General features: G+C 43.1%; 1 protein-coding gene across 7 annotated transcripts in view; it reads left to right on the forward strand.

Moving 5' to 3' along the window:
- The first annotated feature begins 14,065 nt into the window (after positions 1–14,065).
- The window catches only part of NRDE2 (NRDE-2, necessary for RNA interference, domain containing), a 63,944-nt gene continuing 52,515 nt past the window's right edge, over positions 14,066–25,494 (forward strand). For 5 of the 7 annotated variants that reach the window (XR_009210221.1, XR_009210222.1, XR_004244599.2 and 2 more), the window contains exon 1: positions 14,067–14,268. Coding sequence is in view for 3 of the 7 variants with exons in the window: in XM_032135000.2 (XP_031990891.1) it covers positions 14,205–14,268 (64 nt within the window). In the remaining 4 variants the exon portion in view is untranslated. Of the gene's footprint in view, positions 14,269–25,494 lie in introns of all 7 variants that reach the window. The other 2 variants (XM_032135001.2, XM_032134998.2) reach the window with 1 other exon arrangement.

The following is a 25,494-nucleotide window of genomic DNA, read 5'->3' on the forward strand; positions in this document are numbered from 1 at the left end:
GGGTGGATCATGACGTCAGGAGTTTGAGACCATCCTGCTGAACACGGCGAAACCTCGTCTCTACTAAAAATACAAAAAAATTAGCCAGGTATGGTGGCAGGCGCCTGTAGTCCCAGCTACATGGGAGGCTGAGGCAGGAGAATGGCATGAACCCAGGAGACGGAGCTTGCAATGAGCTGAGATTGCGCCACTGCACTCCAGCCTGGGCGACAGAGCGAGACTCTGTCTCCAATAAATAAATAAATAAATAAATAAAATAAAAATAAAATAAAATAAATAGGAAAAGAAATCAAATGCATGGACACATTGAGGTCTTGGTGCATAGCATAGCAATCACTGCTGGCACTTCGAAAGGTTTGTAGGATGATATGACACAATGTCAGTCCTGTCAAAATCTCAGCTTCCTCTTGCTAATACACTGGATCTTAGAGATTCTTGCTTTTGAGCTCTGTGAATAAGGATGGCTTGCTATGACTTGTACAGTGACTCAAACGCAGAAGCCCAGGATTTCCCATGCATTCTGGTTGTGAAAAGTTCACTTCTGGAAGGTTATTCACAAGCTCACAAACATGGAAACCAGTGTTGCTGGCTGGCACATTAGAGATACTAATTTAGTCTTTTGTCTTTATTACGGGATACCATTTAAAAGAAAATCTCCCCAGTACTGTTTATCTGGTTTCTCAGAGTCTCATGCTGTGATGCATAAAGTTTTACAGTAATTGTAAAAGTAATGACTAACACCCAAGGCGGTAAATAAATCACCAAATTCACTAATTCAAAGCACTGAACGTCCATTTGTAGAACACTACAGCACGATGTAAAATGACGTTACCCGACAGCATAAAAATGGAAAAGTGGGAATTAATTTTCTTTTAATTTTTATTGCACTTTGGCTGATAAAGATATTAAATGTTAACAAAATTTAACATATACGCTGGCATTTATTAAACCACTGATTTGCGAGCAAAATAAGCAACATGTATTTTTAGAGCATTAAAGATTCCCTGGTGATAATTAGCTTGAAGGTCAAGGAGGAAACCATTATCAGCATATTCTGCAGAATCCCCTGTAGATTATACAGCCCATATGCTGAGGGAATGTGAAAAGTTGCAATCAGCTGCTTGATACTCCTGAGAGATGTTGAAAGACATTATGCTCTCACTAGCTCTGATGAATCCGTCAGCTAAACATTTGAAGACAGTGAAAAATAAGGGGGTGAATTTCCATCCTTGATGCCCCTTTCAGTCTAACATGGAAAGATCTGTGTCTTCTGCTTAAGCCAATCAAGCTGCATTGTGGAGATTCTTGTCCATGACATAAGCATCTCTAATGAGGCAGGATGGAGAACTGCACTAGGAATGGTGCTTCATCTAAATGACTGTCACCACCATGCAACATTTCATTGCTGAGGTCTTTGAATTTAAGGGCCCTGACTTGAATTTTGATTCTTTAAATACAAAAACGTCTTCAAAATAAGAAGCAAATAGGGATGATTTTTCACTAAGGGAAAGCGATGTCATGCCTGGGACTGAATTAGTTGGTAAACCAATCAGGTACAATACCAATATGTGCTGATGTGATTTTTTGTCCCGAGTTATAAAAGTGGATTTATCTGCAGAATTCCATTTGGCTGGAATACACAAAACCCCTCTGTCCTCAGACCTAATTCATGATAGCAGTTGCTTTGGGGGAGACAGTGGATGGAAGTGTGTTTGGGTTTGGGGAGGGGTACAAAGGGACTTCGATTTTATCTATAATATTTTATGTATTTTATTTAAATTGGAGTTTTTCCATCTCAGCACTATTGACATTTGGGGCCAGATAATTCTTTGTGGTTGGGGCAGTCCTGGGCATTGTAGGATGTTCAGCAGCATCCTGGGCCTCTCCCCTCTAGATGCCAATAGCACCCCAAATTTTGACAACCAAAAGTATCTCCAGCCTTTGCCAAATGTCCCCTAGGAAATAAAATTGCTCCCCCCACACCGCCCCCACTCCCCCCCACACCACCCCCACTCCCCCACACACCATCATGTTGAGAGCCATTGATTTAAATAAAAAGCAAATAAGCACAAATAGGACAAGTGAAGACAATGTTAGCATGTGCTAAATTGGGGGTGGGAGAGAGCACTCAATCATTTGTTTTATTATTATTATTTATTAATTTATTTTTTGAGAGAGGGTCTTACTCTGTCACCCAGGTTGGAGTGCAGTGATGTGATCTTGGCTCACTGCAACTTCAAACCTCCCGGGCTCAATCCTCCCAAGTAGCTGGGACCACAGGGGTGCACCACCATGCCTGGGTAATTTTTGTATTTTTTGTAGAGACAGAGTTTTGCCACATTGCCCAAACTGGTCTTGAACTCCTGGGCTCAAGTGATCTGTCCACCTTGGCCTCCCAAAGTGCTGGGATTATAGGAAGGAGCCACTGCATCTGGCCTGTTTTATTATTTTGTATTTTTAAATTCTTCCCAAAAACTCAAAAGGAAAATGTATCTTTAAAAGACCCAAATCCTGGCCGGGCGCGATGGCTCACACCTGTAATCCCAGCACTTTGGGAGGTCAAGGCGGGCAGATCATGAGGTCAGGAGATCAAGACCATCCTGGCCAACATGGTGAAACCCCGTCTCTAATAAAATACACACACACCCAAAAATTAGCTGGGCGTGGTGGCGTGCCTGTCATCCCAGCTACTTGGCAGGCTGAGGCAAGGGAATTGTTTGAACCTGGGAGGCAGAGGTTGCAGTGAGCTGAGATGCACCACCTCACTCCAGCCTAGCGACAGAGCGAGACTCTGTCTCAAAAACAGAACAAAACACAAAAACAAAAACAAACAAAAAAACCCAAATCCTTTAGCTCACCAATAATCTAAGGTGATATGTTGCCAATAAACTGCTGTCTTCCTCCTGTCCCACGCCAGCCTGGTCACATGCAGAACTAACCCCTGGGGGTGCTGCTCTTTCATCTGCCTCTTCGCACACGTATTTCACTGAGATGTTTGTAATTCATTCTCTTAAACACACTGTTGTCCTAAAAGTTAACTCAAAAAAAAACAGTCTCACTCCTGATCACTGTATATTGACCTGGTTTATTGATCATTCTGATGCCTAGCCATCTGCAACACACCCTCCTTCATATTCTACGCTGTCTAATCCATTCTTTATACTGCCACAGACTGGTTTTTCTGACACAAGTATTTGATATTTCCTTACTTAAAACTTTTCAAAATAAGGTGTATGCATTATGAAATACTGGATTGCAATTCTTTTTTTTTTTTTTTTTTTTTTTGAGACAGAATCTCCATCTGTTGCCCAGGCTGGAGTGAAGTGGCCTGATCTTGGCTCACTGCCGCTAAGGGAGGAGACCACCCCATATTGTCTTATGCCCAATTTCTGCCGCCAAAGAAAGAAAAAGTAAAAACTAAAAGGCAGAAATGAAATCCACAAGCAGACAGCCCAGTGCCATACCCTGGGCCTGGTAGTTAAAGATCCACCCCTGACCTAATCAGTTATGTTATCTATAGATTACAGACATTGTATAGAAAAGCACTGTGAAAATCCCTATCTTGTTTTGTTCTGATCTAATTACCAGTGCATGCAGCCCCCAGTCATGTACCCCATGCTTGCTCAATCGATCACGACCCTCTCACACACACTCCCTTAGAGTTGTGAGCCCTTAAAAGCGACAGGAATTGCTCACTCGGGGAGCTTGCCTCTTGAGACAGGAGTCTTGCCGATGCCCCCAGCCGAATAAACCCCTTCCTTCTTTAACTCGGTGTCTGAGGAGTTTTGTCTGCAGCTCTTCCTGCTACACCATCTCCACCTCCTGGGCTTAAGTGATTCTCCTGCCTCAGCCTCACTAGTAGCTGGGATTACAGGTGTGCGCCACCATGCTTGGCTAATTTTTGTATTTTTAGTAGAGACAGGGTTTCGCCATGTTGGCCAGGCTGGTCCAAACTCCTATCTCAAGGGATCCACCCACCTCAGCCTCCCAAAGTGATGGGATTACAGGCTTGAGCCACCGAGCCCGTCTGGCAATGCAATTCTTATGTGAGGCACCCAGAGTAAGCACAGACTCCACAGATTCAAGAGCATAGTTCCCAACTAGACCACCCTGACTTCAGATGCCAGCTGCAAGTTCCAGAGGTCCCCAGGCCACCCACTCTTTCTTTTTCTCTTCTCCCTTCCTTTCCTTCCTTCCTTCCTCCCTCCCTTCCTTCCTCTTTCTTTCTCTCTCTCTTTTCTTTTTTTCTTTCTTTCTTTCTCTTTCTTTCTTTCTTTCTTTCTTTCTTTCTTTCTTTCTTTCCTTTCTTTCTTTTCTTTCTTTCTTTTCTTTCTTTCTTTAATTTTTTTTGGCAGGGTCTTGCTCTGTCACCCAGGCTGGAGTGCAGTGGCACAATCTCAGCTCACTGCAGCCTTGACCTCCTGGGCTCTTCCTGATCATCACCTCACCCTCCCAAGTAGCTGGGACTACAGGCATGTGCCATGACATGTGGCTAATTTTTGGTATTTTTTGTAGAGATGGGGTTTCACCATGTTTCTTAGGCTGGTCTTGAACTCTCCTGAGCTCAAGAGATCGTCCCGCCTCAGCCTCCCAAAGTGCTGAGATTACAAGTGTGAGCCACCGCACCCAGTGTCTCAAGTGGCAACAAATTTGGGAGTTTCCATGACACCCTCAGGTTCCATAATTCCCTAGAATGACTTGTTGAACTCAGGAGAGTGCTATATTTACTATTACAGATTTATTATAAAGGATACAAATCAGGGCCGGGTGCGGTGGCTCATGCCTGTAATCCTAACATTTTGGGAGGCCAAGGTGGGTGGATCACTTGAGGCTAGGAGTTCGAGACCAACATGGCGAATCCCCCCCTCCCCATCTCTACTAAAAATACAAACAATAGCGGGGCATAGTGGCGCACAGTTGTAATCCCAGCTACTTGAGGCTGAGGCACAAGAATCCCTTGAGCCTGGGAGGCAGAGGTTGCAGTGTGCAGAGATTGTGCCATTGCACTCCATCCTGGGCAACAGAGGGAGACTCTGCCCAAAAAAAAAAAAAAAGATACCGATCAGGACCAGCCAAATGACAGTTCTGAGAGGGTCCTGAATGTGGAATTTCTGTGCCCTCTGAGAATCAGGATGCATACTGATGTGTTTACTGACCAGGAAGCTTGCTCAGCCTGTGTCTAGAGTTTTATTGGAGTTCCATGACATAGGAATGATGGACTGAATTATTGGCTCATTATTCAATATGATCAAATTCAGTCTCTAGCTACCTTCACTCCCTGGAGGTCGGGCTGGCTAGAAGCCCCACCTCTCTAATCACAGAGTTGGTCTTTCCAGGCATCCCCCATCTGAGTCATCTTGTTAGCATAAACTCAGGTGTAGTCTGGGGCGCGCCATGAATAACAAAGACACTCCTATCCTATCACTGGGGAAATTCCGAAGATTTAGAGTTTAACACCCGGGAAGAACCATTATTATTACTATTATTATTATTATTATTATTATTATTATTATTATTTTGAGACAGAGTCTGTCTCTGTCGCCCAGGCTGGAGTGCAGTGGCACAATCTCAGCTCACTGCAACCTCTGCCTCCTGGGTTCACGCCATTCTCCTGCCTCAGCCTCCCAAGTAGCTGGGACTACAGGCGCCCACCACCACACCAGGCTAATTTTTTGTATTTTTTAGTAGAGACGGGGTTTCACTGTGTTAGCCAGGATGGTCTTGATCTCCTGATCTCGTAATTTCCCCGCCTCAGCCTCCCAAAGTGCTGGGATTACAGGCCTGAGCCACTGTGCCCAGCCGAACCAGGGACAAATTATTAAACAACCTATGACATCAGAGTTCTTCATGTCCTGATCCCAGACGGTCTTCGCAGGTTCCCCAGCCTCTCCCATTACATTGCAGCCAGAGAACCCTTGAGAATCCTTGAACACACCTTGCTGTTTTATAACCTGGGACTTCTGCGCACGCTGTTTTCTCTGCCTATGTTTGTTTTCTCCTTTGTCTGTCCCAGGAACTACTTCTCATTTGTAAGACCCAGGTAAGTAGCTCCAACTCCTTGGATCCTTCCAGAGGGGCAGAGTTAATCTCCACCTCCGCAGTGCCGGTAGTAATCCTTTGTTCATTTATAGATCATCTTTGCACTTAACTCTTCAGGCAGACTTGTTTGTTGAGATGCCCGTATGTACCGTTGGCACGTAGCCTATGGCCTTTGCTGAATACGCATTGAGTAGAACCTTGCCTTTATTATCTGAAGTTGTATTTGTCTGGTTTTTTTTTGTTGTTTTTTTGTTTTTTTTCAGAGATGGAGTTTCACTCTTCTTGCCCCAGGGTGGAGTGCAGTGGCACAATCTCGGCTCACTGCAACTTCCACCTCCTGGGTTCAAGCAATTCCCCTGCCTCAGCCTCCCGACTAGCTGGGATTTCAGGCACCTGCCACCACGCTCAGCTAATTTTTGTATTTTTAGTAGAGACAGGGTTTCACCATGTTGGTCAGGCTGGTCTCGAACTCCCGACCTCAGGTGATCCTCCTGCCTTGGCCTCCCAAAATGCTGGGATTACAGGCATGAGCCACCGCACCAGGCCGTATTTGTCTTTTTAGAAAGTGTCATTGTGCCCCTCTTGGTTCCTCTTTTCACACCTCATTCCTCATGCTCCAGTGAAGTGGCTGTTCATCATCACCAGTGTCTCTCTTGGCTGCTGGTGGTACAGCTACAACTTAAAATCCTATGGTTGGCAGGGCACAGTGGCTCACACCTGTAATCCCAGCACTTTGGGAGGCAGAGGTGGCTGGATCGCTTGAGGTCAGGAGTTCGAGACCAGCCTGGCCAACATGGTGAAACCTCGTCTCTATTAAAAGTACAAAAATTAGCCAGGCATGGTGGTGGGTGTCTGTAATCCCAGCTACTTGTGAGGCTGAGGGAGGAGAATCACTTAAACCTGGGAAGCGGAGGTTGCAGTGAGCCAAGATCACACTGCTTCACTCCAGCCTGGGCGACAGAGCAAGACTCTGTCTCAAAAAATAAAATAAAATAAAATAAAATAAAATAAAATAAAATCCTATGGTTGACAATCCTGACCAGCCAGTTCACAGTTCGGAGAACTCATAGATAACATTGATGAGATGACATAAGAGGTGAGGTTTGCTAAATATCTAGCTACAGGGAGTCGTTAAGTATATTGTAATTTCATCTATTGAATGAAATATTACTCATCCTTTCAATGCCATTCCTCATTGAAAGGAATGGCAAAAACCGCATGAAGGAATGGCAAAAACCGCACTTACTTTTGCACCAACCTAACACTACATGTTTATGAGGTTTGTAATAAAACAGAAAGGCTTTTGTATAACATGAAGAGAAAGAGCAATCACAACTATGATGAAGCAAATTATCCATAATCTAAGCCACAGGAAAAACCTAAAAGAAAGAAAGACCTGTAATCGCAACTACTCAGGAGGCTGAAGCAGGAGGATCGCTTGAACCCAGGGGTTTGAGGCTGCAATGCACTATGATTGTACCATGACACTCCAGCTTGGGCAAACAGCAAGACTCCATCTCTAAAAAAAAAACAAAACAAAGCCTAGGCAACAAAATGAGACCCCACCTCTACAAAAAATTAAAATATTAGCCGTGATGATGTGCACCTGTGGTCCCAGCTACACAGGAGGCTGAGGAAGGAAGGTCCCTTGAGCCTAGGAGATTGAGGCTACAGTGAGCCGTGATCTCACCATTGCTTTCCAGCCTGGGAGACAGAGGGAGACCTGTCTGAATAACAAAAAATAATAACAAAATAAAATATAAAACAAAACAAACTCCAAAATAATATTTGTCTTTGGGTAATGGAAACATGGATGATCATTCCCCATCTTTTTTATACTTTCCTGTATTGAAAACTTTTCTTGTATCATGCTTAAAGTGGTAGGAGAGAATAGTTCCTCTCTGTATTCCTAAATAAATAGGCAAAAGGTGAAAACAAACTTAATTTGGATACTTTCCCCTGTAACTGGAAATTTACAGGTGAAAAAATTCATGCTTTTGCTCTTTTTGGCAATGAGAGGAGGCAATGAAGAGAGGTGCAGATGGGAATACAAGGTGGAAGACAGGAACCAGCCAATACCTCTGGCCACACTTTAAAAATGGGCACCCACAAGCCAGGAGAACTGCCAGAGAGACAAAAGTCAACAAAAAAGGAGATTTTAAATGGAGACTGAGACCAAACCAGTTCCTAAAATGTCATTTTTCTAGTCAAAGAAAGGCAGCCTAAACAGTGGGGATTTAACTATTTGCCTGTTTTTTAATTATTTTTTTAAAAAGAGGTTTGTGTTGTTTCATTGATCTCTTTCACTATCAACATAACATAAAACCTATCACCTTCTGGAAGAGCTATAATCACAACGAAAGCTGAAAATTGTTTCAGGGCATTTTGGGAAGAGGGGCCAGTTTAAGAGTGAGCTACCCAAGAAGACTGATTTAACCTTTTAAAACGCTGGTTAAAGTCACTCTTATCCAAGGCTCTTAAAAATGTCCTCACCCAGAATACACCAGCCTCCATATAGGACAATAAACCCAAGCAGGGTTCTCTTAATGATTATTCTAGATGGCAGTATAGTAATTGTTATTAGTGTCATTCTTCTCTAATTTCTGCATAAACTTACATATTTTAGCAGGTTCTGGAGTGCGTGAATTGTGAGTTAGGCATAAGTAGGCTGGTTTAGCTATGACTGAAGATCTATTACTCAGGATTGTGTCCACATATTGAGACATTTCCAACCTGAGACCCCCATCACCCCAAAACAAAACAAAATAAAATAAAACAGAAAAAAGATCACACCAGTGAAGTGGCTCAGGCCCTTTTATTTCCTTGCTGATATTTCTGATTTATAAAGCGCACATTTTCTTTTGTTTGATTTCATAGGAACTACCAGAAAATTCCTAAAGATTGATGGAGTTGATAGACCTGTTTCTCCAGTTTTCTTGATCAGTGAATGAGGATTCTTTCCCTCTTAAGATGAATGGAGTTTGTTTATACATGTTCTGAGTAGACCATTTTAAAAGTGTAATTTGTCATTCAAACTATTAATAATCGGAGTACCCTCAGGTTCTGAGATTGTGACTTTGAGTGTGGAAATGGTATTTATTTATTCATTCACTTGTTCATTCTGTATCATTTAGGACTCTTGGTAGCAAGTGACAGAATTTGTTTCCTGAAATGTGAGATGTATTATAATGATATTGGGCTGTTTCCTAGAACCCAAGCATAGGAATGCAGCGGAGCTCCAGGGAGAATTAGAATTAGAGTTTCAAAATCCCGGGGCCCGTCCTGCCCAGCTCACTCCTGGTTTTATCTTCTCTCTACAGGCAGTTTACTCTGCATCTCCACCAGCTCCTGGACTATTATATCTTGCAGTCTAGACACACAAAGAAAGACAACTTTTTCCTTTTCAGTTCTGGTTTCAAAATTCATAGAAAAGAACTTTGCTTGGCCTGGCTTGGGTCAGAGCTGGGTTGAGCACCTATCAACTAAGGACATGACCAAGCTGGGTCATGCACTTACCCTAACCTGTCAGATGGGGCTGGGACAGCCAGACCACATTGTACTGATAGGACTTCCTGTGGATTCAGAAAGGAACCTGCCAATTAAACAAAATAAAACATGTTCACTACCTATTCCTTTTTCCTTTTTTAGTTTTACTTAAAAAATGATAGAGATGAGGTTTCACTATGTTGCCCAGGCTGGTCTCGAACTTCTTGGTTCAAACAATCCACCCGCCTCAGCCTCCCAAAGTGCTAGGCATGAGCCACCATGGCTGGCCCCCTATTCTTTTTTCTATAATATCCTTTCCAAAAGTGAGTGGGAATTATGTATGCAGTATTTTGCCAACAAACAAGTACTGAGTACCTACCTATTTTGTATCTAGCTGCCTCTTGCCGATCCTTTTGTTCACATCATGTCTTCTGGAATGACCTAAAGGCTGTTTTCCATAGTTTTCAGCTCTCACTCATACCCACCTCTTTTCCGTTCTTTTTTTTTTTTTTCTTTTCTTTTCTTTTTTTGAGACAGGGTCTCTCTTTGTTGTCCAGGCTGGAGTGCAATGGTGCGATCGTGGCTCACTGCAGCCTTGATCTCCTGGGCTCAAGCAATCCTCCTGCCTCAGCCTCCCGAGTAGCTGGGATCACAGGTATGCACCACTATGCCTGGCTAATTTTTAACTTTTTCTGTAGAAACAGTATCTCACTTTGTTGCCCAGGCTGGTCTCAAACACCTCATCCTCCCACCTTGGCCTCCCAAAGTGTTGGCATTACAGGCATGAGCCACTGCATCCAGCCTCTTGTTTGTTTTTTATGGACAGACTAGCTGCCTTCTTTATTAAGATCAAAACTCTTATCCAATTCCTCTGCAACTAAAACAAAGCCTCTTTTCACATTTCTCTCCTGCAGTTTTTTTTTTTTTTTCTTTTCCTTCCTGCCAGCTTCGGGAAAAGATTCACTCATGTCAAGGTCCAGAGGCGATCAAGATCCGTGACAAATACAGGCTAATGAGAATACCCCAGAGAATGAGACAGACGCAAAACAGCAACTTAACAGTTTAGAGTGAGTTATTTCTGCCACAAAGAAGAGAGATACTTAAAAGTGGTTGAGAAATTCAGTCCCTTCCTTTAGTCAAGCTATATACAAAGCCAAATCATTATCTGAAAACATCTTTGTTTATTCTGAGAAATCCCTGCCATATGCACTGGAAATACCCAAAGCCTGTAGATTGAGATAGTAATAATAATAATAATAAAGTGAGTTGTTTTTATTCTTTCTGGGATTGTTTTTCAATGCAGAGAAGACTACTCAAAAGTTTACTTTTAGTTGACTCTAATAATAAAAAGTTTGCATAGGTCTAGAAAATTATGGCAATGGGTCAGGTTAGCCCACTGCCAATTGGTATGACCTATGCGTTAAGAATGATTTTTACATATATAAGTGTTGAAAAAATAGGCAAATAACATTTTATGACATGTGAAAATTGTATAAAATTCAAATTTCAGTGTGGTTGCGACCATATGTCTCTTTTTTTAGGTGGAGTCATGCTCTGTTGCCCAGGCTGGAGTGCAGTGGCACAATCTTGGCTCACTGTAACCTCTGCCTCCCAAGTTCAAGCAATTCTCCTGCCTCAGCCTCCTGAGTAGCTGGGAGTACAGGCGTCCGCCACCACTCCCGGCTAATTTTTGTATTTTTAGTAGAGACAGGGGTTTCACTACGTTGGCCAGGCTGGTCTTAAACTCCTGACCTCAAGTGATCTACCCGCCTCAGCCTCCCAAAGTGCTGGGATTACAGGTGTGAGCCACTGCATCCAGCCAATACCACATGTTTCATGTGACTCTTTCCAGAAAAAAATTTGCAGACATAGTGTTTAAAGGATTGGCATCCAATGTATTAAAAAACAAATTCAAAACCCTTGTTTGTTCATAAGCTTTTAAGAACTCAGTCAGTTACACACCTGTGATACCCCTACCACAAAGAAGATTCAGAATATTTCCATCAAGCCCAAAACATTCTCCACACCCCTCTGTGGAATATCCCTCTCTTCGTTCCCAGAGCAAGGCAAACACCGATCCACTCTCTGTCACTATATATTAATTTGTATTTTCTAGGATTTTGTATAAAGAGAATAATACAGTAAACACTCTTTGTGCCTGGCTTTTTATACCCAGCATGCCAATTTTGAGATTCATTCATGTTGTATGTATCAGTAGTTTGTTCCTACTGTTATTATTATTGTTGAACAGCCATTATTTATACTCATTCTAAGGCTTCTAACTTCTTGTCCATAAGCTTTTTTTCAATAGGGAGGGTGAGCTTTGCTCATGGTGTCTATTCCGTAAGCTCAGAGCTGCCTTGAAATGGAATCTGCAGCCTCCCTCATGCTCCTGCCATAGGACCCCATTATTCTTATAAAGCTAATCAATTACACTTACAAATATGGTGAGCTTTAGATTCTCTTGGATATCCTGAAACTGCTTAAACCTCATTAAGATTTCAATTTACCACCGGCCATGGTGGCTCACACCTGTAATCCCAGCACTTCAGGGTGCTGAGGCAGATGGTCGAGACTGCAGTGAGCCATGATCACACCACTGCACTCCAGCCTGGGTGAGACAGGAGACCTTGTCTCAAAAACAAAACAAACACAAAAAGATTTTAACTTAAAACCAGGAGTCTATATCGGTTACTTGATTATACACTTTCAGTTGTTCTTATGAGGAGGGTCTCTTGAGCAACATTCTCTTATACATTTGTAAGTACACAATATACCTAGTATACCCAGATTCCTTTGTATTACAGAAACATTATTATGGTTTTAATTTCTTAAAACTTCCATATTAATTCTTACTTTTCTGGGGTGGAAAGATAGGAGGCATTGGGATAGACTATTTCCATCCCAGTTACCTGAAGTGATCTGCTAAGAAAGACAAATGCTGCCCCAATTAATTGAGGTAACTTAGAGTCAAAGATTTTGGCAGAACCCGAGATTTAAAGTTGAAGACATACAGGAATTACTGCCCCTATTGTCATACTAAGCTCCTTTTTGTAAGTACTCTGCCAGGGACTTCAAAGCATTAAGGGTGTCTATTTTGGACTCATAGAACCTAATTCTTATGCAGGTCTGCAGCCTTCATCAGAGTCCATCCATTCCTTGATTAGATGATTACATTTGCATCTCTGGTTTATAATGTATTTCCTAACTAAAGATCTTTAACTCCCTAGGATCCCAATAAATATATCTTCATTTACCTATTTTCACTTGCAAATACTTCAGTATATATCTCTAATATATAAGAACTTTAAAAAGTAATCTCAGGCTGGGTGTGGGGGGCGCTCAGGCACAGGCACCCAGCACTTTGGGAGGCAGAGGGGGGCAGATCGCTTGAGCCCAGGAGTTGGAGACCAGCCTGGGCAACATGGTGAAGCCCTGTCTCTATTAAAAAAAAAAAAATTAGCCAGACATGGTGGTGTATGCCTGTGGTCCCAGCCACTTGGGAGGCTGAGGTGAGGGGATTGCTTAAATCGAGGAGTTCGAAGCTGCAGTGAGCAGAGGTCACACCACTACACTCCAGCCTGGGTGACAGAAGGAGACCTTGTCTCAAAATAAATAAATAAAGGTCACCTCAGTGACATAAGTACCTTAGTACATCTAATAGAATTCACAAGAATTACTTGTGAATTGCTTGTACTCTGCCTACCTTCTTATTTCTCCATCTATCTTAAAAAGGTATTTTTACAGTTTGTCCAATCAGAATCATAATGAGGCCATAAATATATTGTATTTGTTTGATGTGTCTGTAAGATCTTCGTATCTATTACAGTCTCCCGCCCTCTTAAAGCCATTGATATGTTAAGGAAGCACAGTTGTTTTCTATAATTACCCACATTCTAGATTTGGCTAATTGTTTCTTGGTGGTACAAAGTCTTCTAAGTTGTTCCTTTACTCTCTATATTTCTGGTAGCAGGTGCGATTAGATTTTGGGTGGGAGGAACTGGGGTCAAGAATGCTTCACAGACAGGTATTTTCTAACTATCAAAGACCCTTGAATTTGATGGGACTTTCCATTTTTCCTTGTTCTGGGGTATTTAATATGGTAACCTGATTGAAGTTTGGATATCTCACATGACTTTGAGCCGAACTTGCAGTCGTAATTCACATAATAGTTAACATATTAAGTGCTTTTCATGGGCCGGACTCAATGCTAGGCCCTTCATAAATATGTTCATTTAATCTTCTCAACATTTTGCAGATAAGGAAACTAACGCTTAGAGCGTTTAAGTTGACCCAGTTAGCGAGGATGTGTGAATTTAGGGGTCGAATTGGAATACCAATTTCCTTAGTCCCTTTCCGCGGTGAACAATTCCCTTCCCCGGTTTTCGCAGTTCCGGTTCTCACAAGGTCCCAACCACTAGGAACCCGTCACTCCTCGCCCCGCCCCCCTTAGCCCCGCCCTGCCCTGCTTTGCCCTGCCTCTCCCTGCCCCGCCGCGCCCCCGGTCCCTTGACGACTCTCCTCTCTGGGCCCCGCCCCTCCCGCTTCGGGGTCAAGCCCCAGAGAGCGCCGCGAAAACCACATTTCCCAGAGTGCACCGCGACGGCAGGGGTCCTCAGACAGGCGCTCGCTCGCCGGCGCCATCTCTATAAAGAAGAACGGCGGTGCGGCCTGTGGTCATGGCGCTATTCCCAGCGTTTGCGGGGCTTAGTGAGGCTCCCGATGGCGGGAGCTCCAGGAAAGGTAAGCACACAAACGAGCCAAAGAAGGCACTTGGGGGGCTTAAGAGGCTGTTTCTCGGGCCCAGGTCTAGACTTTTGCTTTGGATTTGTGTATCCATTTGTATCCCAGAGTTCTCCGCGGCGCTGCAAAGCCTTCTGGGAAAGGCTCAAGACTTCCTCCGAGGTCTGGGGCTCGAGCAAAGGCCTGTTCTGGGCCAAGGTTGTAGAGTTATGGAGGGATGGAGAAGGGCCAGCAGATGCCCTGGAGCTGGGACTTCTGTACGATGTTGTTAGGTCCTATTCTTTTTTTCGAGCCTCAGTTACTTCATCTTTAAATTAGGAATAATGATACCCGACATCTCGAGGAAACCCTTGATGCAAACGCAGAATGTTTTTATTACGTATTACTTCCTTTCCTGTTATACTTATTTCTGGAATGCTTATTAGGTTGGTATTACTTAGCGGCCTAGAGCTAGGGGATTAGTATCCAAAACCTAATCAGTTTCTCTCTGGAGGGGCGCAGCACCCAGTGAAAAGAACTAACATTTATTCTTGAGGGCCTACTGTGTATCAGGTTATGGCTTTACACATTTTACTTAAGTCCCAGACGTTTCCAGCAGAGCTGCATTGTTCAAAATTGGGGTACATAGGTCATTTAAGATGTAATTACTCCTGGCCAGGAGCGGTGGCCCACACCTGTAGGTGGAAGGATAGTTTGAGCCCAGCAGTTCATGACCATCATGGTCAACATAGGGAGATTCCTGTCTCTTAAAAAAAAAGCCAGGGGCCGGGCGCGGTGGCTCACGCTTGTAATCCCAGCACTTTGGGAGGCCGAGGCGGGCGGATCACGAGGTCAGGAGATCCAGACCACGGTGAAACCCCGTCTCTACTAAAAATACAAAAAGTTAGCCGGGCCTGGTGGCGGGCGCCTGTAGTCCCAGCTACTCGGAGAGGCTGAGGCAGGAGAATGGCGTGAACCCGGGAGGCGGAGCTTGCAGTGAGCCAAGATTGCGCCACTGCACTCCAGCCTGGGCGACAGAGCGAGAGTCCGTCTCAAAAAAAAAAAAAAAAGCCGGGCGTGGTGATGCACACCTGTAGTATCAGCTCCTCAGGAGGCTGAGGTGGGAGGATTGCTTGAGCCCAGAAGTGTGAGGCTATAGTGAGCCATGATCGTGCCGCTGCATCCCGCCCTGGGGTGGGGGGACCTTGCCTCTAAAAAAAAAACAACAAAAAAGTAATTCTAAATTATGTGCCACGTGCCATATGTCGGCCGGGCTTAGTGGCTCACGCTTGTAATCCCAGCACTTTGGGAGGCCAAGGCGGGTGGATCACGAGGTCAAGAGATCGAGACCATCCTGGCCAACATGGTGAAACCCCGTCTCCACTAAAAATACAAAAAAAAAAAAAAAAAAATTAGCCAGGCGTGATAGTGGGCGCCTGTAGTCCCAGCTACTCGGGAGGCTGAGGCAGGAGAATGGCGTGAACCCGGGAGGCGGAGCTTTCAGTGAGCCAAGATCGCGCCACTGCACTCCAGCCTGGGCAACAGAGCAAGACTCCATCTCAAAAAAAAAAAAAAATTATGTGCCATATGTGACAGGGTGCAATTGAGTCTTACACGTCTGTTATATCCTCTCATATAGTTCCTACACTTTTTGTAACGTTTCTCCTAATTTTTTTTTTTTTTGGGGACAGGGTCACACTCTGTTGCCCAGGCTGGAGTGCAGTGGCGCTGTCATAACTCACTGCTGCCTCAGACTCCTGGGCTCAACTTCCTGCCTCGGCCTCATGAATAGCTGGAACTACAGGTGTGCACCACCAGGCCTGGCTAATTTTTTTTAATATTTAGTAGAGATGAGGTTTCACTATGTTGACCAGGCTGGTCTCAAACTCCTGAGCTCAAGCGATCCTCTGCCTCAGCCTCCCAAAGTTCTAGGATTACAGGCATGAGCCACTGCGCTCGTCCTATTTTTCATTATTGTGAGTAATTTCTTGTGTAAAATTGTAGTCTTCCCTTACTAGACTGTAATCTCTATCAGGTTGGGCAGTGTTTGTCTATTCATTGTAGCATAGTTAGCCCCTAGCACAGGTCCAAAGTGTAATAGGTGTTCAATAAATATTTTCTGGATGTACAGATCAATAGTAGTTACTTAATAATTACGTGTTGCAGGAATGCGTGAGTGCACCTAAAAAAAGTGTATAGTACAAGGTAGGATGTTATAAATACCGTAGGTGAACTACAGGATTAATTACTTCTTCTTTTTATTTATTTATTTCTTTTTTTTTTGAGACCAAGTCTTGCTCTGTCGCTCAAGCTGGAGTGTAGTTGTACGATCTTGGCTAACTGCAGCCTTCGCCTCCCAGGTTCAAGTGATTCTCCTGCCTCAGCCTCCCGAGTAGCTGGGACTACAGGCACTCGCCACCATGCCCGGCTAATTTTTGTATTTTTAGTAGAGACGGGGTTTCACTGTTTTGGCCAGGCTGGTCTCGAACTCCTAACTTTAAGTGATTCGCCCGCCGTAGCCTCCCAAAGTGCTGGGATTACAGTTGTGAGCCACCGCACCCAGCCCAGGAATGATTACTTCTAATGGAAGTTTCAAAGAAGGCTTTATGTAGGAACTAATATTTTTTCTTTTACCTTTTTTTTTTTTTTTTTGAGGCAATCTCACTGTGTTACCCAGACTGGAGTGCAGTGGCACAATCTCAGCTGACTGCAGTCTCCACCTCCCGGCTTCAAGTGATTCTTGTGCCTCAGTCTCCTGAGTAGCTTGGATTACAGGCGTGTGCCACCACACCCGGCTAATTTTTTGTATTTTTAGTAGAAATGGGGTTTCACCATGTTGGCCAGGGTGGTCTCGAACTCCTGAGCTTAGATGATCTGCCCACCTTGGCCTCCCAAAGTGCTGGGATCACAGGTGTGAGCCAACATACCCAGCCTACCTTTTTTTTTTCTTAAGTAGACAGGGTCTTGCTATGTTGCCCAGGCTGATTTCAGACTGCTGGGCTCAAGTGATCCTCCTGCCTCAGCCTCCCAAAGTTCTGGGATTACAGGCATGAGCCACTGTGCCTAGCCAATAGCTAAGTTTTGGATGGGTCTTCAAGAGGGTAGGATTTAGACAAATAAAGATGGTGGAAGTGTATACCAGGGCCTTCAAGTCCTGCAGAAGAAAAGTGTGAGAACTGCAAATCATCTAGTTTGTCTGGAGATGTAGTGGCATAAAGAGGAGCCTTGGGAAATACGGTTGGGCTGGTGGTGATGGAGGATAGTGATCTTTCATAACATGTCAAAGTTTTATCCTTTTATTTTGAGAGGGAGAAATCGAACTTTTGCAGAGGAGTCTTACTCTTAAATAGTATTTATTTGAAATCCTCTGGATATCTACAGTCAGGAAAATGTGTGTAAAAGTATATTTTACAAAGTATTGTCTTCTGAAAAAATGTAAACACAACATTATCTCTTGTAATGAAAAAATGCCATAATTCTTTTCTGGTCATTTGCACTTACCAGTCAGTGTTCAAATTTCACGAGATGTTTCAAAAATGGGATTTTACAGTTGGATTGTCCACGTCAATTTCCAAAATACAGCCAACATTGCATTTTGTGGATATATGCCTTAGGTCTCTTTCAGTATAAATCAGTTTCTTCCTCTCCTTCATTCCATATGATCGATTTGTTGAGGAAACTGTGTCATTTGTCCTGTAAACGTTTCCCACCAAATCCTCATAGTGTCACTTAACATGTTTCTGTATTCCAGTATTTCCTGTAAACCGGTATTTACCTCTAGTCAATTAATTAGATTCAGATTTAATCTTTTTGTTGAAAGTACCTCATTGGGGGAGCAATGCACTTACTATGGAATCATTTCAGGTGGATGCCCTGTCTAACGTTCTCTGTTTTAGTGATGTTAAGATTGACCATTGGATTCATGTGTTTGCAACCTGTTTCATCCCATATGAAGCAGCCCGTGTACCTTACACCTAATGATTTTTGCAGCCATTTATGATTATTGTTTAGGTTCATTATTATTTCATTGAGGTTGCAAAATGGTTCTTTTCTTTTCTTTTTTTTTGAGACGGAGTCTCTCTCTGTCGCCCAGGCTGGAGTGCAGTGGCGCGATCTCGGCTCACTCCAAGTTCCGCCTCCCAGGTTCACGCCATTCTCCTGCCTCAGCTTCCCAAGTAGCTGGGACTACAGGCACCCGCCACCATGCCTGGCTAATTTTTTGTATTTTTAGTAGAGATGGGGTTTCACCGTGTTAGCCAGGATGGTCTTGATCTTCTGACCTTGTGATCCGCCCGCCTCGGCCTCCCAAAGTGCTGGGATTACAGGCGTGAGCCACCACGCCCGGCTCAAAATGGTTATTTTCTAATTATATCATTCCTCCTGTATTTATTAACATCATTCTATGAAGAACTATTGGGATACCCTGAATACAGTTTAGTTAGGCAGGAAAGACAGGATAAATACTTTTTTCTTTTTTTTTTTTTTTTTTTTGGACACAGAGTCTAGCTGTTGCCCAGGCTGGAGTGCAGTGGCGAGATCTGGCCCACTGCAACCTCCGCCTCTCGGGACTACAGGCATGCGCCACCACTCCTGGCTAATTTTTTTTTTTTTTTTGAGACAGAATCTTGCTCTGTTGCCTAGGCTGGAGTGCAGTTGTGCGATCTTGGCTCACTGCAAGCTCCGCCTCCCGGGTTCACGCCATTCTCCTGCCTCAGCCTCCCAAGTAGCTGGGACTACAGGCGCTTGCCACCACGCCCGGCTTAGTTTTTTATATTTTTAGTAGATAGGGGGTTTCACCATGTTAGCCAGGGTGATCTCGATCTCCTGACCTCATGATCCGCCCGCCTCTGCCTCCCAAAGTGCTGGTATTACAGGCGTGAGCCACTGCGCCCAGCTTACTCCTGGCTAATTTTTGTATTTTTAGTAGAGACAGAGTTTCACCATGTTGGCCAGGCTAGTCTGGAACTCCTGACCTCAAGCGATCCACCTGCCTTGGCCTCCCAAAGTGTGTGAGCCACCTCGCCTAGCCTGGGATAAATACTTGATTCATTCCTTTCGTTAGTTTCAGAATAATGAGTTGGGGATCCCAGTAACTTCTAGAGGTGACCAGTGAGGTGTGAAGTTTTTTGTTTTCATTATGAAGTCATGACTTTTTAATGTTTATGTTTCAATCCATTGCAGGTAGGCTTTTTTTTTTTCTTTTTTTAGAAATGAGGTTTCACTCTGTCGCCCAGGTTGGAGTGTAGTGGCACGATCATAGCTCACTACAATCTCCAATTCCTGGGCTCAAGCAGTCTGCCTGTCTCAGCCTCCTGAGTAGCTGGGACTGCTAGTGTGCACCACCACACTTGGCTGATTTATTTATTTTTTTAGAGATAGAGTCTTGCTACGTTAGTCAAGCTGATCTTGAACTCCTGGCCTCAAGCAGTGGTCCCGCCACGGCCTCCCAGAGTGCTGGGATTACAGGCATGAGCCATCATGCCGGGCCTGACCCAGTCATCTTTATTTAATAGGTTTCTTGCTTTCTGTCCTAAGAGATGTCCAGGAATCATCACTTACATTTTCTGTTGTGGCCTGGAGTTGGCCATTTCTCCAGGGAATCCTGGTTTCTTTTAGTGGAAAATGGTATGGATATATGAAAACCACACATTGGGTTGTTAGGGGTGTCATCACCACTGTGTTGTCATTACTTCTAGACTTTTTCAGTGGATGGAACCAGGAAGAGAAAAATACATCATGAATTCATATCAGTATTTCCAGTCCAAATGTAAGATTATGAAGCTTTTACTTCTTCTTGATTTAATTTTTAAATTTCTTTGTATGTTCAAAATAACAGTATTAATGTGACTAATACTAACAGTTTCAGATTTTTTTATGGTTCTATTTGTTTTAAGGACATAGCCCACAGTGGATATGCGGTCAATTTACTGAGTTTGAAAATCACGTGAAACAATTCCCTGTGTGGTTTTACCACCAGTTTGATGTATGGTGATATAAATATAAATGTTTTCCATTTTTAGAGATTGTTTTTCTTTTTAATTTGATTTTGTTTTATAATGATGTAAAATGCTTAGCCTAACGTTGAGATTGTAAACCAGGTATATTCAGAGGAGAAAAACCTTTATCTCTGTTTCTCCAACCTGTCACTTTTCTTCCCCTGCAGACTAACATTTTCATTATCCCATGGTATCCTTCCATTTTTTTTCCCTCCCTTCTATAAGCAACTACATTTCCCCTCTCTTTCTTAAATGCCTACTATTCTGCATTTTACCTTAGATCCTGGAGATCGCTCTACACTCTATAGAGATCTTCCTCATTTCTTTTTACTAGTGCACAGAACTCCATCGTGTGGCTGTCACATGGTTTATTCAACCAGTCCCCTATTAAGGACATTTGGACTCTTTCCAGTCATTGGCTGTTATAAATAGAAGCAGTGTACTTTTTGCCTTACACTATAAAAAATGTTATAAAAATGTAAAATAGTGTTAGCAAGAAGGGGGTGCAGAGTTTCAATTAAAAAAAAACGTTAAACTCCTGGACAGGAAAGACAGCCAATGCCAAAATGAGTGAGAGGGGTGCTGTTCTCTTTCTGGCTACCATTAAAAGTTAGGCCAAGGGCCGGGCACAGTGGCTTACACCTGAAATCTCAGCACTTTAGGAGGCCAAGGCGGGCAGATCACTTGAACTTAGGAGTTTGAGACCAGCCTGGGCAACACGACAAAACCCTGACTCTAATAACAACAACAAAAACTAGCTGGGTGTGGTAGTGTGTTCCTGTGGTCCCAGCTACTTGGGAGGTTGAGGTGGGAGGATCGCTTGAGCCTGGGAGGTGGAGGTTGCAGTGAGCTGAGATCTCACTACTGCACTCCAGCCTGGGTGACATGGTGAGACTCCATCTCAGAAAAAAAACAAAGAGGCCAGGATTTAAGTAGGCATCACATTCAGTAAGGAGTCTGGTGGGACTATGTTTAGTAAAATTCGTTCTTTCAGGAAACAAGAATAGGAGCATCCATTGTGTCAGGAGCAGCAGAGAGCGCCCAGCATCTGACCCCTTCAGTTCTGGAGCTTTTCTTCCTACCCTCAGATTGTTGACTAGGATTGTGTACCCTAAAACGTTGTTGCTTGGGAATCAAATATTTGACAGATTTGGAATGGAAGGTGGTATATTAGTTTATTTAATCTTCATATTGTATGAAGCAGACATATTATCCATATTTGGGGAAGCAACTAAACACATTATCTTTTTCCCCCAAACCTTTTTCTTCCTGTGTCCACAAATCAGAAAATGGCACTACCATTCACCCAAACCAAAACTTAGATGCATACCTTGACTCCCCACTTCCTCCCATTCAATTCTTTAGTCCTTCCAAACAACTCTGAAAGTCCTTAGTTTCTCCATAGTCTCATTACCATTACCTAACTTTTGCCATCAGCGTCCCCTAGATTACTACAACAGCCTCCTAAAATAGCGTCCCCGCCGTTAGTCCTACCATTGCTCCCTGAGCCACTTTCCACACTGTAGCAAGAATTTTTAAATGTCCTTATTTAAAAACACTATGTGCCATTCACTGGTTTAAATGCCTTACAAATACTAACTTACTGAATTCTCGTCGCAATTCTGTGAAGTTAGCACTGTTCAAATGTATGCACAGAGGGAGCCAGTAAGTAACTTCTAAAGGTCACATGGTTAGTAAATCCCAGAGCCAGGATTTGAACTCACGCAATTTAGCTTAAAAGTGTGTGCTCTTTTTTTTTTTTTTTGAGACGGAGTCTTGCTGTCACCCAGGCTGGAGTGCAGTGGCATCTCCACTCACTGCAACCTCTGCCTCCAGGGCTCAAACGATTCTCCTCCCTCAGCCTCCTGAGTAGCTGGGATTACAGGTGTCTGCCACCATGCCTGGCTAATTTTTGTATTTCTAGTAGAGACGGGGTTTCACCATGTTGGCCAGGCTAGTCTTGAACTCCTGACCTCAAGTGATCCGTCCGTCTCGGCCTCCCAAAGTGCTGGGATTGTAGGCATGAGCCGCCCCGCCCAGCCTAAAATGTGTGCTCTTAAACGCTGTTCTTTGCTGCTGATCTTTCAAACAGTATATCTGATTTTGTCACTCTCATTCAAAACATGACCATCTGCCCATTGCTCTTAGGGGAATGCCAAGCTCTCAAACATGTTTTTTAAGGCCCTACCTCTCCTGCTTCATTTTGCCCCCATTTCCCCTCAGTCCCAATGGCCAAGCCACAATCACTTCTCCTGTTTCTCAGTGTCTATTTCCCAAACACTTTCTAGGAGCATATTTCCCTTATTCCTCCTCCTCTAGATCTTAGCTGAGAGATTTTCTCAGTCAGCTTTCTCTGATCCAGACCTTGTTTGAATTAGAGAGCGTGCTGTCATTATTCTCTGTCTATTTTCTTTCTCTTTGCATTTGTCACATTGCATTGAAGTGACTGCTAGTAGGGCAGCTCCATGAGGGTAGTGTTGGGTTTGTCTTATTCATCGTGCATTCCTAGCACCTAGACCAGTACCTGGCTGTCAGTAAAAAATTACCAAATAAAAAAAAAGAGACTCAGATAAATTATTTTGTTCAGAGTTGCACAGCTGAGAAACAGCCAGTTTGAACACAGGTTCTTCTAACTACAGAGCTTGTGTTATAAGCCATGCTACGATATTAGAACATTGGGTTTTGGTCCTTTATATAATACCTTTGGAATTCCTGGGCCTCTTCAAATTGCAGGTTAACTACGATGGAAGGGCTGACTTTGCTCAGGTTCTCTGTAATAATCATCTTAAATGCAGTTCTCAGCCATGTTTGCTGGTGCTTTTTGTATAAATAAGTTTGTACTCCCAGATCCTTTGTTAGATTTATTCATTTTAAAGGAACAAATCTCTTCCATAATATATACACTACTTTATTTATACAGTTAGCCCTAGAAATGTTTTTTGAATTACCATCTCAGGAAGAGCACTTACCTCTGAGTTCATTTAAACAAACTAGTAATCAGTGCTATTTCGTTATAATAGAAGGGGAATGGATGTAGAACTTGGATATTTTATCCAATTATAGTTAAAAATATATTTTAAAGTTAAAATCTTTTCATGGCAATTCCTTCCTCCCTCTGTGTGTAATAGAATTAAATTAAAGCATTTTTACTAGTGGTAGAGAAATAGGGTTACATAATAAATGTTCATAAAAAGTATTTGAGCTTAAATTATTCAGCGATGATTCATTATATTATTTTCTGTTAAATTGCCCTGAAAATTTATACATGCTACATTTCTACCAGTCACCTGCCTATTTTTGTTAGGCGGTAGGTCTAAAGTGGTTTTTCTGCCTGATGTTTCCACATTTCTTGGTGTGTATGCATAATAAAATGTATGGCAGAGTGTTAATTTCCAGGCACATTCCAACTCGTAATTTACTAACCGGCAAGGACAAAAGGCTTGTCAGCCATTGGGAATCTGTTTCTTAAACCATAGGCGTTTGGTGTGCTGCTGGTCTTCTCTATAAATGTTACATCTTGCTAAGTATTGGCACAATTATCTATGTACACATTTTATATCTATCAAGTATGTAAATTATGTGAGGATGTAACTGTTGAAAAGGACTTTGCAATCTGATTAATAAAGCATCTTTTCATCTCAGATAACTTTCTCCAGAATTCTGTTGAATTAAAATTGAATTTAACAATGCAAGTTTGTATTTGACAGTGAAGATTATAATTATAAGCCCCATGTGAGCAGAACCTTTCTTGTTCCCCACTGTACCCCCAGTACCTAGACCTGTGCCTGGGTGTGTAGTTGGTGTTCAGTAACTTATGAAATGATTAAATATACATTTACAGTGAAGAAAGGAAGAATTATACTAGTTGTACTTTATACCTAGATAATGGATTTTTTTTTTTTGAAGATTTCAAATTTCTTCAGTTCATTTGATTAGGTGTTGGGGGTATAAACATGCAAAGATATGGTGCATATCCTCATTCATTTTATTTATTCAACAGATATTTATTGAGTCCATTTGCTTTGTACCAAGGCACTGTGCTAGGAGATGGGAATACAGTAGTGAATAGTCATGGCCCTGCCCTCATGGAGCCTATAGTTTGAGAAGTGACAGGTGAGAGGAGGGGAGGTAGCTAGAAACTGGGATATAAGAGTTGTAAGCTAGTTGGTGTTTATTTTTTCTTTTGCCACTTCTGTAGTATCACAGTAGTCATTACTAATCTGGTCCCTATAAGGATTGAGTTTTTGACCCTTGGCTTAGAGTATAGTGGGAAGATAATGAGATTACAATGTGAAGATTGCCATTAAGAGCCCCGTGTACTAATTGCAGGGAGACTTTAGGAGAACCAGCCTTCTTAGTTGAGGAAGTGAAGAGAAGCTCCATTGGTGTGGGGTGGAGAGAACTGGATGAAGAGTCACAGATTCAAGTTCAGATGCTTGCCCTTGGCCACAGCTGGGCCTCCAGCTGTTGGTCTATAGGGGAGAGGGTGGTGTCCAGGCTGTGCTCTGAAGAGCCGTCTCAGACCCGGCCCCTCCCTCTGAACTCCCAGCTAGAGAGCATCCCTGCCTTTTCTGTTCTTCTTTTTTTTTTTTTTTTTTTTGAGACGGAGTCTCTCTCTGTCGCCCAGGCTGGAGTGCAGTGGTGCGATCTCGGTTCACTGCAAGCTCCGCCTCCCGGGTTCACGCCATTCTCCTGCCTCAGCCTCCTGAGTAGCTGGGAGTACAGGTGTCCACCACCACACCCGGCTAATTTTTTGTATTTTTAGTAGAGATGGGGTTTCACCGTGTTAGCCAGGATGGTCTTGATCTCCTGACCTCATGATCCACCTGCCTCAGCCTCCCAAAGTGCTGGGATTACAGGCATGAGCCACTGCGCCCAGCCTTTTCTGTTCTTCATGTTGGACTTCTATGGAAGATTCTGTTTGAAGTGAGTTCCTTGGCTAAGAAAAGTTTGGAAGTCCATGGACTAGAGGACTTCCAAAATCTTTTCAAGCCTACCATACAGTGATTATTACTTCTAGTATTCCCTGCATGTCCACTGCTAATATGCTATCAAGAAATAAAACAAAACACAACTTCTTGTCAGGTGAAAATACCTTTTGCTCCGCAGGAGGTCATTCGATTGGCATGAAGGTCACAGAGGATCCATGATGATTCATGTTCAAAACCCAAGAGCTTTCTTTCTTTCTTTTCTTTTCTTTTTTTTTTTAAATAGAGCTGGGGTCTTGCTTATATTGCCCAGGCTGGTTTGA

Source organism: Hylobates moloch, unplaced genomic scaffold (assembly GCF_009828535.3).
Source record: "Hylobates moloch isolate HMO894 unplaced genomic scaffold, HMol_V3 SCAFFOLD_16, whole genome shotgun sequence".
Classification (NCBI taxonomy): domain Eukaryota; kingdom Metazoa; phylum Chordata; class Mammalia; order Primates; family Hylobatidae; genus Hylobates; species Hylobates moloch.